This window comes from Xiphophorus hellerii, chromosome 6 (assembly GCF_003331165.1).
Source record: "Xiphophorus hellerii strain 12219 chromosome 6, Xiphophorus_hellerii-4.1, whole genome shotgun sequence".
Classification (NCBI taxonomy): Eukaryota; Metazoa; Chordata; class Actinopteri; order Cyprinodontiformes; family Poeciliidae; genus Xiphophorus; species Xiphophorus hellerii.
The window spans coordinates 24493959-24506500 of record NC_045677.1 but is presented as its reverse complement, the minus strand read 5'-3'; the positions used below and the strand labels follow the sequence as shown (position 1 = coordinate 24506500).

Sequence of the window (12542 nt, the reverse complement as noted above, 5' to 3'; positions counted from 1 at the left end):
TGCTATTAACGAGTAAATAAGCTTTAAAATATAAACTTTAGTTACAGTAGAATAAAATTTACTGTGGAAAAGTTAGAAAAGTCCAACCCATCGATCTGCAACTTGCTGCTCCGGAGCCAAATGTGGCTTTTAGTGACTTTGACCAAAGAATTGCACAATATTTTAAAATATAAAGGTAAATAAAAATGTTTAGCAGTTTTCAAAGGCCACAAAGAATTACACTAATAGTGCAGGAAATATTCCCACATTATATAACATTATACAAGTGTCAAACTACATGCAGTTTTTTGTAATTTATATTTCCTTGTGTTAAAAAGTCAAATGTTATATTGAAGGAAATGTGATAAATCTAAAACTTTATTCAAGTTAATTAAAAAATCTTAACGAATTTCCTATAGTAGGTATTATAAGAACAAAGTTATTCAGTTTTTGTGGCTCTAAGCAAATTTTGTTTCACTGGACTGAAGGTGTAATTTGGTCTTAGTGTAATTGTTTTTAATAAAAGAAAATAAATAAATTAATTAATTAAAATTAAAACTTAAAAAAATTATTTTATTTTATTTTACAAGAAATGGTTCGTAAATTTTTTAATGTAATTTTTTTTATATGATCAGAACTTCTTGGATCTTTTAGTTAGAAATCCTTGACCTCCATTTGACCTGGTGTACAAATGCAATTTGACTGTTTTAAAAAGAAATAATAATAAAAGAAAAAGACTGAAAAAGATAAAATTGACATCAGATTAATTAGTTTTGATCTTTGTTGATCAGAGAAGCTTCCAGAACATTTCTGACCTAAATATGCCCACATATGCAATCAGAGGATTAAACACTTTTTAAATTGAAATACTTAGTGTCCTTTTCACATCTTGACCTTTTATTAAAATTATTATTTAAATGGTTTTTGTGATAAATCCTTTGCTAAATATTTACAGATTTAAATTGAGAAGGATGTATTGACATTTTGGTGCTGTAAGGTTGTGTTTTTCTCTCTGTTTGGACCTTTTCCTGCAGCCTGACTGCTCCGTCTCATTGCCAATACACCAACGACCTTTTGGCTCTAAGCAACCCAGAGGTGAAAAGAGGCTTTGAGGGATTTTTCCTCCCAACAGAAACCGAAAGATACAGAGCTCACCTTGTTCTGGCCGGTAAACCAAAAACCATCATTCCTTAAATAAGCATACCAGCTATTTTTTGTTATTTTTAATGCGCTCTAATGTTTCTGATTGAACAGGTTATCTGTGGGCGACGGCTGACCCTGAGGGAAACGACTCTTTCCTTCACTCTGAAGCCGATGCGCTCATGCATCTGCCATCAAGCTTGGTTTGTTCACTTTTAAACGCTACAACAAAACAACATATTTATTTATATGCATATTTCATAACTCCTGTTCAAAGAAAAAGCACTTTTAACTCCTTGTTGCTTTTGTTTGGACTCGTATAGATTCAGATTGGACAGCAGAGGGCTCTTGATTCGCTTCTCTCCAATTATTATTTCCTGCATGCCAATGTGAGCCACGGCCTCCTTCACCACCTGCTGGAGACGTACGACTTGCATGGTGAGAATGAATTAAGATAATGACAGAAAAGGATTAAAGGGGACTTATTACGCAAAATTCACTTTTTTAGTTTTTGTACTTTAAATTGGAGTTTCAGCTGACTCTAAAAACAACCTCACATCAGCGCAGTTTAATCCGTTTTAATCCAACTCTGGTTTGTTTTACTAGAAAGTCTGGTTTGTTTTGGGAGGTGTGAATGTGAGATTAGACCAAAAAAGCGAACTTTGGTTTGCTTGCATACCTCAGTCTCAGTTCGGTTGAAGTGAATTCTGGTGCAGTTGAATGCCAAGTGGACCGGAGACCGCTCCAAAAACAGGAAGTGGACTACAGCATAGAGAATTCTGGGTAAAACAACCTAAACCAATGTGAGAATCTGTTGCTTCAAGGAGAAATGGCTTGTGGTCTTTTACCAAAGACAAAGAAGAAATCCTACTGACAATACTTCATTTATTCCACTTTTGTGACAAAGAAAGTTGTGTTTTTCTGAGGTTTTCATATTGTTTCCTTCAATGGTTCTTGGTGCAGCGCCACCGCAGGCGAGGAGGGGAACAAGTTTTATCAGTTAGTTTGGTTAGTTTGAAATAGAGCAGCTGAAAATGTAACAAGCGTTGCAACTTTGTTCAAGAATCTAACCGAGTCTGCAGAACTATCGGGTGTGAAAACACCCTAAAAAACCCACACAGCCATGTTTTGGTAATAAGTTAATGTTTTTTAGTGTCTGGAAAATGAGCTGTTTCAAAAACCTTCTGAATGGAACATCACAAATCAGCAGGTACAGTCCGTTACCGAGCAACCCCAGCTGACCTCCAGCAGGTTTGGTCAGCTGGTTTTATCGCTGTATGCGCGGTACAATGGCTGCTGGAAAAGACAAATTGTTTGGTGTTGACTTACCATCCAGAAAGCTTTTGCTGTTTTCTTTCTCGTTATGCAGGAGGCTCCAGTTCTGCTTTTCAAAGATGTACGGCTGTATAATTAAGCGTCTGTTTGCAGCCATTTTCACGCTCGAGTGTAAATATGTAAATGTATTATGTTCAAAGAAGCATAATACATCCCCTTTAATTTGATTTATAAATGAGGTTTAACAATCAGATTTGTTTTTCTTTGGTTATTGATTGATAATTGGTCTTTTCTCTTAAATGTTTCTCTCTCTCTCTTTAGATAAACAGCCCAAAAATACACCTCACTGTAAGTCTTTTAAGAAAAACTGTTATAAATAATTTGACCACGGGATATGAAGTTTTGTTCCCGAAACATTTCATCGCTCATGTCACCTTTCTTCCATCAGCTGACCTGGATAAACATCTGGACGACTGTCGCGGTTTCCTGAAGCGCCACACCTCAACGCTCTCCATGTGGCCGGCGCTTTTCGTCCAGCAGGCGCTTAACGAGCCTCCGGAAACATCAGCTCACATCTGGGCTGCAGGCCTGGAGGGGAAACGCGGAGTCCGGGTGATCGAGTGTCTGAACAGCAGCGTAGGCAACGCTCCAGAAATGACGTAAACTTTATTTTTATGGTTGCAGTTAGAGACGCCTTCGCCTCAGTGCAACTAGCTTATAATTAGAAACTAAAGTCTGCAAGCAGCTTTGTTTTTTATTAGATTATTTAAAGAACATATTATTGTTGAGGTTTTTTTGTAAAGATTGAGTTTTTTGTGTTTGACCTCAGTTCGCTGGTGTCAACCTTCTCCTCCGAACCAACCTGTGTGGTTCTGAGTCCGGACAAACAGCTGGTTGTGGTTGGTACCGGACAGGGAACGCTGCACTTTGTCAACGCACAAACTGGACAGGTACTGAGATTATATTCAGATTATCTCTGGCAATCCTGCCACAAAATACAGTCTTATACAGTATTTCCAGTATTTCTGTAGAGCAGGTCTCTTTATTTTATATGCTTGTATTTCACGGCTCTCCCTCATACGGCAGAATATTAGGGCCATACTAAAAAGAATTTTAAAATTAAATAAAACTGTGAGAATGGTCAAAATGTTACGAGATAAATTCAGAATATTCAGAAAAAAGTCATAATATTAAGAGAATAAACTTGTACAAGAATAAAGTCATATTCCTTTAAATCAAGACAAAAACCCACCTGTTTAGAGTTTCTTTTGAACCATAATAAATGAAACATTGACCAACATATTAGATTTTTATGATTTTGGTGATGGTACTCATAAAAATGTAATGTTTATTCAGTTATTGACTGTGTGATGTTTCCTTTGTAACTTTTTAATTTGGGGTTTTTATTGTGTAAAGCGCCTCGATGCTGAAATGTGCTTTGGAAATAAACTTGATTGATAATATGAGAAAAATCATGAGAATAAAATTGTAACATTATGAGAACAGTCATCCCAACTCTTCCTTGTGAGGATTAACTGTAAGGATTTCCTCCGTCCTGTGAACAGGAAGTGAAGTCGCTGGTGAGCAGCTGCGACGGCGTCTCCAGCTGTGTCTTCCTGAACGACGCGCAGCTCGTTTCCACTTCCTTCGACGGGAGACTGGAGGTGTGGGACGTCCAGAACGGATGCAGGTGGGAGGAGAGCTGAGACCATTTAAACATTTATTTATAGTTACTATTTTATGTGACTTAAATTGTGAGTAATTTCTTGTTGTTGCAGGACGGCTTTGATTGACGGCCACACCAATACGATAACGGCGAGTGACATCACTCCGGACAGGAAACACCTCGCAACTGTGTCCCTTGACCTCACGCTGAAAGTTGGTCTTCTTTTCGTTTAATTAAAACCCAAAATGCCGCTGTGCTTATCTATTGGTTTTAGGCAGCAACAATTAACTCAAAATAACATCCTGAGAGTGGCAGAGGAGCCTTGGGTTCAACTAAATCTATTAAAAAGTGAACTTTTCCGAGGTGGGAAAGTGTTTTTTTGTTCTAAGAAAAAAACCTGAAATGTGTCGACGCAGAAAACGTTTTTACTCGCATGTTTGACTCCAGACAGGTCTCCAACATTCTCCTTTTTTCTGAATCAAACTTTCTGTTTCTTAGGTTTGGTCTTCAGCTAAAGCTAACGAAGTAGCCTCTCTGTCCAGCACCAGCCCCTTCAACTGTGTGACCTTTGACCCAGAGGGTCACCTGCTGGCTGCGGGATGCTGGGATGGAAACGTTACAGTGTGGAATTGGCTGCAGAATAAAATAGAAACTGTAAGTTTTATATTGACAGCAGAGCTGCAAATGATTTAAAATCCAAGTTGTTTTTGATCTTTTATGGGTAAATATTGAAATTTTCTAATTTTCCAGCATTTTTATGTTTTTATTCAATAGAAAATTGCTTAAAAATGTATAAATGATCAAATCGTGTTGATGCTTGAACCTTTATAATATATTCAGGTTTTGTACTGGTGCTTGAAATCCTAGAAAATGATTTGTTTTGTTTAAAGTCTTGGGTTGTTTATTTCGCAATAAGATTAAATTTAACGTTTGATTAAAAGCCTATATTTGGAAAACGTGATTTATAGTTGAAATCAAATATTTTCAGGGTTTTTTTTCCTCACTGAAATTAAATCCGACTAAAACTTTTCTTGTTTTAGCTCAGATAGAATTAGCAAAATAATTTGTATTTGGTAAATTTCAGAAAACTTAGCAAGAACATTTTTTTTTTATTGATTTATGTTTCATAACTATTTTGTAAATTGTGTTTAAACATTTAATTTGAGCAGGAAGGTCATTCACCTCAACAAGGTTTGTTTGGATTGTTTCAGTGTAATGAATATTTATGATTATTAATGACTCAATTATTTATTGATATTTGTAATTGGCGTTAAAAAGTTAGATAATCTTATTAAATTGGAACATCCATCCATCCATCCATCCATCCATCCATCTTCCACTTATCCGGGGTCGGGTCGCCGGGGTAGCACCCTAAGGAGGGAGGATTTATTTTCTTAATCAAATTAGTGTTTTGTTTTCAGATTTGTCAGGTATTTTCTGTGTTTGAGAGAAACATTTCAAAACATAAAATTTGGTTATATTTTAGCTTACAGTATTAAATTATCAAATATAATGTTGGATTGAAACTGACTTTCTTTAGTTGGTTTGTGTTGTTTTTCTCTCCAAGTTGTAGTTGTGGGAAAGTTTGAAAATTGTTTGAGTTTTATTGAAGGAAAAGTGAATGAAGAACTGTTCAAACACACAAAAACTGTGAATCTGTTTTAGATATTTATCATTTTAGGATAAACCAGAAAGTCGGACTAAAACGTAGCGGTATATTTTGTGTTTTTCCCTCAGTCGCTGTGCGGCCACCAGCGATCGGTGCGCAGCCTCTGTTTCTCCCCGTCCTCCTCCTCCATGCTCTGCTCCGGCTGCGTGTCCGGACAGGTGAGGCTCTGGTCGGTGTCCACCTCCACCTGCGTGGGCGTCTTCCAGGCTCACAGCGGCGCCGCGGAGACGCTCGCCTTCCTGGAGGACGGCGCCATGCTGCTGAGCGCCGGCTCCGATCACAACGTGAGGCAATCAGGTTCAATTTGCTGCAATAAGATGAATGCGAAATTTTAAAACCGCAATGATGTGATGGAGTATTATGGCCACACTAAGAAAATAAAAAAAATAAAATTACGAGAATAAAGTCATAATATTTTGACTTTATTTTCAAAATATTATATATTCTCATATTATTATGACTTTACTTTTGTATTATTTAGACTTTTTTTTCGTAATATTATCACTACTCTCATACAACTTATTACAATATTATGAATTTATTCTTGTACATGTTTATTCTCATAATTTTATTTTTCCTTAGTGGCCCTAATACTCCGTCATACATTAAAACATTAATGATCGTCTCTCTTCGTTTGTGAAACAGCTCCACCTCTGGTCAGGAGGACTTGGTCGCTCAGTCGCTGCTTTAAAAAGTGATGAAGTAAGCTAATATTTTTACATAAATAATGTTTTTCTGGGCATTAAATTAATTTGAAGTTATAACTACTGTATTATATTTTAGCTCCGTTTATAAACATCCCAAATTGAAGATTAAAACTAGATCAGAAGTCTGCAACTTTATCAATTAAAAGAAGCCAATTTCTTCCTCAATCCAGTTAAATAAAGCAAGCAAATATTGCTTATGTTTATGTTGCTTTTGGAAGAAAAAAAAACTCATTTTTAATAAATATTTACTTGAGAAAATGTGTTATTTTTGAAAACTTGAGAACCTTTACCAAAAGATAGTAAAAACAGTTTATTATTTGATATAGCTATTAAAAAAAACACATTTAGTGTCCAAACTGATTACAAGACAAATAAATCTAAAGAATATAACTTCTACTTTTAGTGTCATTCTGTGGAAGTTCAGTGCAAATGTTCTATGAAAAAAACAGAAAAAATGACTAAACATCATTTTTTAAATATATAGTTAAAAACATTACTTATCTCTTATCCTTTATAGCTAAAGTTTTAAAGCTGTGTTGTGTTTGCAGACTTGGTCCATTTAGTGTTTGGATTAAGGATAAAGTCGTTTCGTTAAGTTTTAGCGTTTCAAAACAGAAGTTTTATCTTCGTTCTTTTCAAATTATTGTTGTTGTTGTTTTTATTTTAAGTGTGAGTTGGAGCCTCCTCACAAAAAGCCTAAATGTGCAACATCGGACCCGGCCGCGCTCTGCGTGGCGGTGAGCGGCGACTACGCTGCTGTGGGTTACCACGGCGACGGCATCAAACTCTTCAGGACTGATTCAGGTGAGCTTTAATTTAACAGACGAGCAAATGGTTTATCTAAGAGGAGAGAAAATGTGATTTTTAATTTGAAAACACGACTTGTTTTAGCTAAATCAGATTAGATCTTGATGCCGCCTGGAAAAATGTCCCGTTAAAACCGTTTATGTGAAAATAAAACTTGGGTTATACAATTAAATCTCTGAAAATTATTTAAAGAAAACGTTGATTGTCAAAAATAACTCGATAGCATACTGTAAAATGATTTAACTGTTTAAATGTAAGTGAAATGTGGTTTGTAGAATTAAATTATTGAAAAATATCAAAATAAATGTCAATTTTAACAAATATCTCGATGGGAAACTGTAAAATGACCTTTTTATTTGAAACTTTGCAGAATCACATTTCTGAAAATTAGGTAAAATAAACAGTGAAAACAAAAAAGAAAAAAGTTTTTGGCAATTTATAAAAAACGATTTTCATATAATAGCAAATTGTATATATGTAAGTGAATTTAGTGTAATTGTGTAATTTAGAATTACATTTCTGAAAATTCTAAAAAAATAAATAAACATTAAGTGTCCAATTCCTAAGAAGGATATTGACAGCACACTGTAAAATGACAGTTTGTAGAATAAAGTTATTTAAAACAAACCTAAAGTGTACAGTTTTTAGAAAAAGAACATTTTAGCATTCTCTGAAATGACATTTTAAAGTTGTTAATATGAAAGCAAAACTTGATTTGTACAATTAAATTTCTGAAAATTATTTAAAATTATTTTCAAGAGTAATTTGTAAAGAAGAAAATTGCTGTAAAACAATCTCTTAAAACTGTTTAAAAGAAAGTAAAACTTAGTTTTAATAAAAAATAAAGATGAGTGATTTAAATAATTCATCAGTATGGATCATGTGGGGTAACTTCAGCATAAATTGATGAAATTTACTTTGTAACGACTTTTTGTCGTCGTTGCAGGTGAAAAGATTTGGGCCTCCACGGACCTCGGGGTGTCCGTGAACTGCCTGCTGTGGGTTCCCGAGGACCCGGAGCGGAGCGGGCCGGAGCTGCTGGTTTCTGGAGGAAGCGACAAACATTTGAGGCTGTGGAGGAAAATCGAAGGAGAGGAGGGAGTTGTTGAAGGCCTGAAACACCTGAGGACGATCGGGATGCAAACCGGCAGCATCCTGGCGATGAGGCAGAACTCGACGGTTCTGGCTTCAGCTTCAGGTAAAACCCACAGTTACACTTTAAGTTTCATTTGAGTTATGATTTCTACTTAAAATCAGTTAATATCAGTGAAAAAATGCCTGTTTGGTTCCTGTGAGTCTGATCTAGGCGATTATGGCGGTTGCTCAGGGCTTCATGGCTTTGGGGGCGCCATGAAAAGTCGAAACAAAAACAAAGGAAAAAAAGTTCAGCTGGGCCTCAAATTAGTTTTCTTAAATGAATAAATTTTATTTAATCATCCATTTGATTAAGTGCTAAATTAAAGGTTTGTTTCACTGCAAAAACACAAAATCTTACCAGGTATTTATGGTTTAGTTTCCAGATATTTTAGTACGCTTGAAATTAGACCAAACTAACTTACAAGTAACTTTTCAACGAGGTATATGAGCTAGTTATTATAATTAGTTGAACCGATGGCCGATTTATCGGCACCGATTTCCTTAATTTTGAGAGTTTGACCAGCATCAGGTCATGTCTGCACGTTTGCAGTTACCAACTCTGTTACCAACTAACCGACTTTCATACTGTACTTAGCGACATTTCAGATTAAAAAAAGAATGTTATAGACCAAAACCAGAATCAACAGATCTTTATCGGCCAGAAAACAACAATCGGTGCACCCATACATATAATCTCACTGTTTCCACCTGAAACAGACGATTTCAGCATCGCGCTGACGCCTCTGAAGGATCTGACCGACGCCTCCAAACCGAAGGCGAAGGCTTTGCTGCGCGGCCACCAGGGAGGAATCACCTGCTTGGCGTTCAGTCCCGACGGGTCGCGGCTGCTGTCAGGTGGAAAAGATCAGGTGACCCCTTCAGATCGTTTAGTCAGCCGACCTTTAATTCACACATCGTCATGTCCGATGTTCAGTTTCAAAGCAGTATTTGTGTTCTGATGGTACCTGGGTTTGTTTTCAGGCTTTGATGGTTTGGAGCGCCGACCCAAATCAAGCAGCTCGGCTGAAATCGTTCCCCAACGCTCACAGAGATTGGATCACCGGCTGCGCCTGGACTCCCGACTGCGCTGTGAGTTCACCTCCGCTCCAAATGAACTATTCCCCTTCTGACTCTATCTGGAAAACTGTTTGGCTAAATTCTGTATCTGTCGTACGACGGCTTGTTGCAGACAGAAGGAAAAGAAAGAGTAGTAAAAAAAGAAAATACTGAGTTTGAATATTTGAACATTTTCTAAAAAAACAACTTAGTTTTCAAAAACTTCTTTGTTTGAAAAGTTGATCATTTTTGACTTTTAAAACTGTTTTTTTTTTTCTAGAACATTTCTGAGATGTTTTTTCAAGCAAATCTTTGTCTATTCAAACTTTTCGTGAAAAAACAAGGACATTTCTGCAATTTCTTTCGGCAGAAATTTGTTTTTTCTTCTTTTTACTAACACGCCATCGTACCGCCAACTGCGAGCTTAAAAAAAAGGAAACCCCTTAAAAGAAAAACTCAGCATGATTATTTAGACAACAAACATTTGGAAGACAGAAAAACGCAGAAGCAGTGAACTGGGAGTACTTTCTCTGGAAAAGAAAAACAAACAGCAACAAAGTTATTTGTAGAAATATCTCTGTCAAACTTTTGGTTAAAACATGTTTTTCATTCAGTGGGTAGAAAATCCAGAAATTTTACTCAAGAGTGGAGACACTTCATATAAAAAATTACTCTGTATTGTAAAAATACTCCCTAAAAGTATATATTTTTTTATTTTTCAAAAGTTACTCACGTAGTTGTAACTATTTGCTGCCCGACTCTGAGTACACTGATTGTATCTCTCCAATATTCTGAACTGGGCATTAAAAAATCTCCTTACATATTTACGTATTTTCTCTTGGCTTTCTTGTGTTTTCTTCTAGATAAGCTCATCAAATGACGGGAGGCTTTGTTTTTGGGACCTGGAATCCGGTTCGCATCTCAAAGAAATCTCCTGGAGGAATCCGCTGACCTCCGTCTGCTGCCTGGTGAGCAAATTATGAACTCAGAGTTTATAATTTGGCGTGTGGATGAAGCATATACAGTACATGCCTTATTGCTTCTCAGGCCGATAACAAATTTTGCTGAGCGATTAATTGTCTGAAAAATTATTGCCATAAACGATAATATTGTTTGAAGACCGTTTTATACTGATCTAATGGTGATGACATAACAATGGAAGCACATTCTACCATGAGGAAGGAACGGGTGAACTGTTGCACCAGAGCTTAGCCTTTCTTCACCCACTGTCTTCAATAAAACCAGAAAAAGGCAGGAAGAAACAATAAAGCCGAAAAATTAAAGTGAGGTCGATAATTTTTGCCTATTGCTTCTGTTATTTTGTTAAAAGTTTGTCTTACAGGTGTTTCTGTTTCTGTGTGCAGGGTCGGCATGTGATCGCCGGCTCTTCGGAGGGATCCCTGCATGTTTGGGATTGGGAGAAAAACACTGAAATCTGCCACATTTCCGCCCACAAGCAACGTATAAACCACTGCTCTCTGCTCCCAAACGCTGGTGCTGAAACTCTTCTAGACTCCTCGTTTGTTCTTAATCATATTCAGTCAAATTTGGTGCCAATATTTTTAACTTTTTCCGACCTTTCGTCTCTAGACAAGGAGAAGGAAACAAAACCAGAAGAGCTGACTGTTTTCACAGCTTCAGACGACGGCACAGTGCAGCTCTGGAAACCTCTGGAGGTATTTCACAGCAGATAAAACCCGCCCACTTCATTAAATTAAACTTCTAATGTCCAAATATGTTTTATGTGCAACACTTAGACCTGTGCGATGCTGGATGTTTTTATATTGACCCGAATTCATGTAAATACACGACCAGCATCCAGCGTTTCCACACAGGAAATTTGGTAAAATATTGGTGGTCGAGGCGTTCCACCGGCGTTCCACCGGCGGTCCATCGGTTGTCCACCGGCGTTCCATCGGTTTTCCACTGTGTTTTTGTATTAAAAAATATTAAGTAGGCAGAAAATTTAAAAATATTACTGGGTAATTATATGTTACTGGAAGACATCGCCAGTGAAACGCTATTTAAATCCATAACTATAGAATCTTAAAACCAACAAATTAAAAAATAAAATTATAATGAATATCAATTATTTGCACTTCTGTTTAATGCAAATTACTTCAGCAGCTTCATAAGGCCCCCCAGGGCTTCAGGGGCCCATAAATGCTAATATTTTAACACAAACCACAGATATATAAATGCAACATTTGTTTATTGAGATTATCAAAGCTCCTAAATTTGATTTTAAATGGTTTCAGCAAAGAATTTAAATTGTTTAACATTTAAATGTAAGATTTTAAGGAGCTGGCAAGTTTACTTTGTAAAAATTCAAAGGACAATATTCATAGTTAAATTGTTTTGTTACCGTAGCAACAATCTGAGGCTGTGAGTTTAACCTTTGAGTTTGAGCTGTGTTTGTTCACAAATACAAATTAGTAAACTGCATTTATAACTTATTGTTTTTAGGTTGGCCAATTAAACTCCTCCTCCTCTCCCAGATTAAATCTAACACAGAAGCTGTTAGAGGTGCTGATGTTTTTAGCAGCAAGGGGGGCCCTTAAGTCAAATTCTGCTGCAGGCCTCATACAGCCTTGGACCGGCCCTGCATGATCAGTTAAATCCGCTGCTGCACTTCGCACAGAGAAGCACAACAAACGGGAGATTTAATTGAACTTAATGTATTAGTAGCTCTTCCATTTTGTGTCTGTTAATGTTTTAATAAGCGCCACAGAAACTGTTTTGGTTGCTGGAGTTTTAAGGGACGAGTTTCTCAGATCTTCACACGCATCAACTCTGGCTGACTAAGTGGACAGAGCATTTGATAAATAGAGAAATAATACTACTAATAATAATAAAATAAGACTAAACCAGCATGATGCGTGACTATGAGGAGAGCGCGAAAGCTCCTCACCGGGTTGCACCTGCATGATGAGGTTAGCGCTGCTTCGTTAATCACTAACGCTCCGGCCAACCGGGACCGCAGTTTAAACTTTCGCCTCTGTGCCTCATAACTGCTTAAAAATAACAAAATAAAACAGATATTTATAACAAAAAACTAATCTGATTAAATCAGTATTTAATCAGAAACACTTACGTATATTGTGAT

The 12542-nt window shown here is 36.6% G+C and overlaps 1 protein-coding gene across 3 annotated transcripts in view; it reads left to right on the top strand.

Annotated features, from left to right (window-relative positions):
• tep1 (telomerase-associated protein 1) overlaps positions 1 to 12542 on the top strand; it is a 38380-nt gene that overhangs the window by 21098 nt on the left and 4740 nt on the right. For all 3 annotated transcript variants that reach the window (XM_032566012.1, XM_032566010.1, XM_032566013.1), the window contains exons 30-47: positions 1014 to 1147; positions 1234 to 1322; positions 1443 to 1557; positions 2716 to 2742; positions 2843 to 3053; positions 3224 to 3344; positions 3960 to 4084; positions 4173 to 4272; positions 4559 to 4714; positions 5798 to 6013; positions 6375 to 6431; positions 7105 to 7240; positions 8190 to 8441; positions 9098 to 9249; positions 9362 to 9469; positions 10300 to 10404; positions 10801 to 10930; positions 11027 to 11112. In XM_032566012.1, the coding sequence (XP_032421903.1) occupies positions 1014 to 1147; positions 1234 to 1322; positions 1443 to 1557; positions 2716 to 2742; positions 2843 to 3053; positions 3224 to 3344; positions 3960 to 4084; positions 4173 to 4272; positions 4559 to 4714; positions 5798 to 6013; positions 6375 to 6431; positions 7105 to 7240; positions 8190 to 8441; positions 9098 to 9249; positions 9362 to 9469; positions 10300 to 10404; positions 10801 to 10930; positions 11027 to 11112 (2320 nt within the window). The remainder of the gene's footprint in view (positions 1 to 1013; positions 1148 to 1233; positions 1323 to 1442; positions 1558 to 2715; positions 2743 to 2842; positions 3054 to 3223; positions 3345 to 3959; positions 4085 to 4172; positions 4273 to 4558; positions 4715 to 5797; positions 6014 to 6374; positions 6432 to 7104; positions 7241 to 8189; positions 8442 to 9097; positions 9250 to 9361; positions 9470 to 10299; positions 10405 to 10800; positions 10931 to 11026; positions 11113 to 12542) is intronic.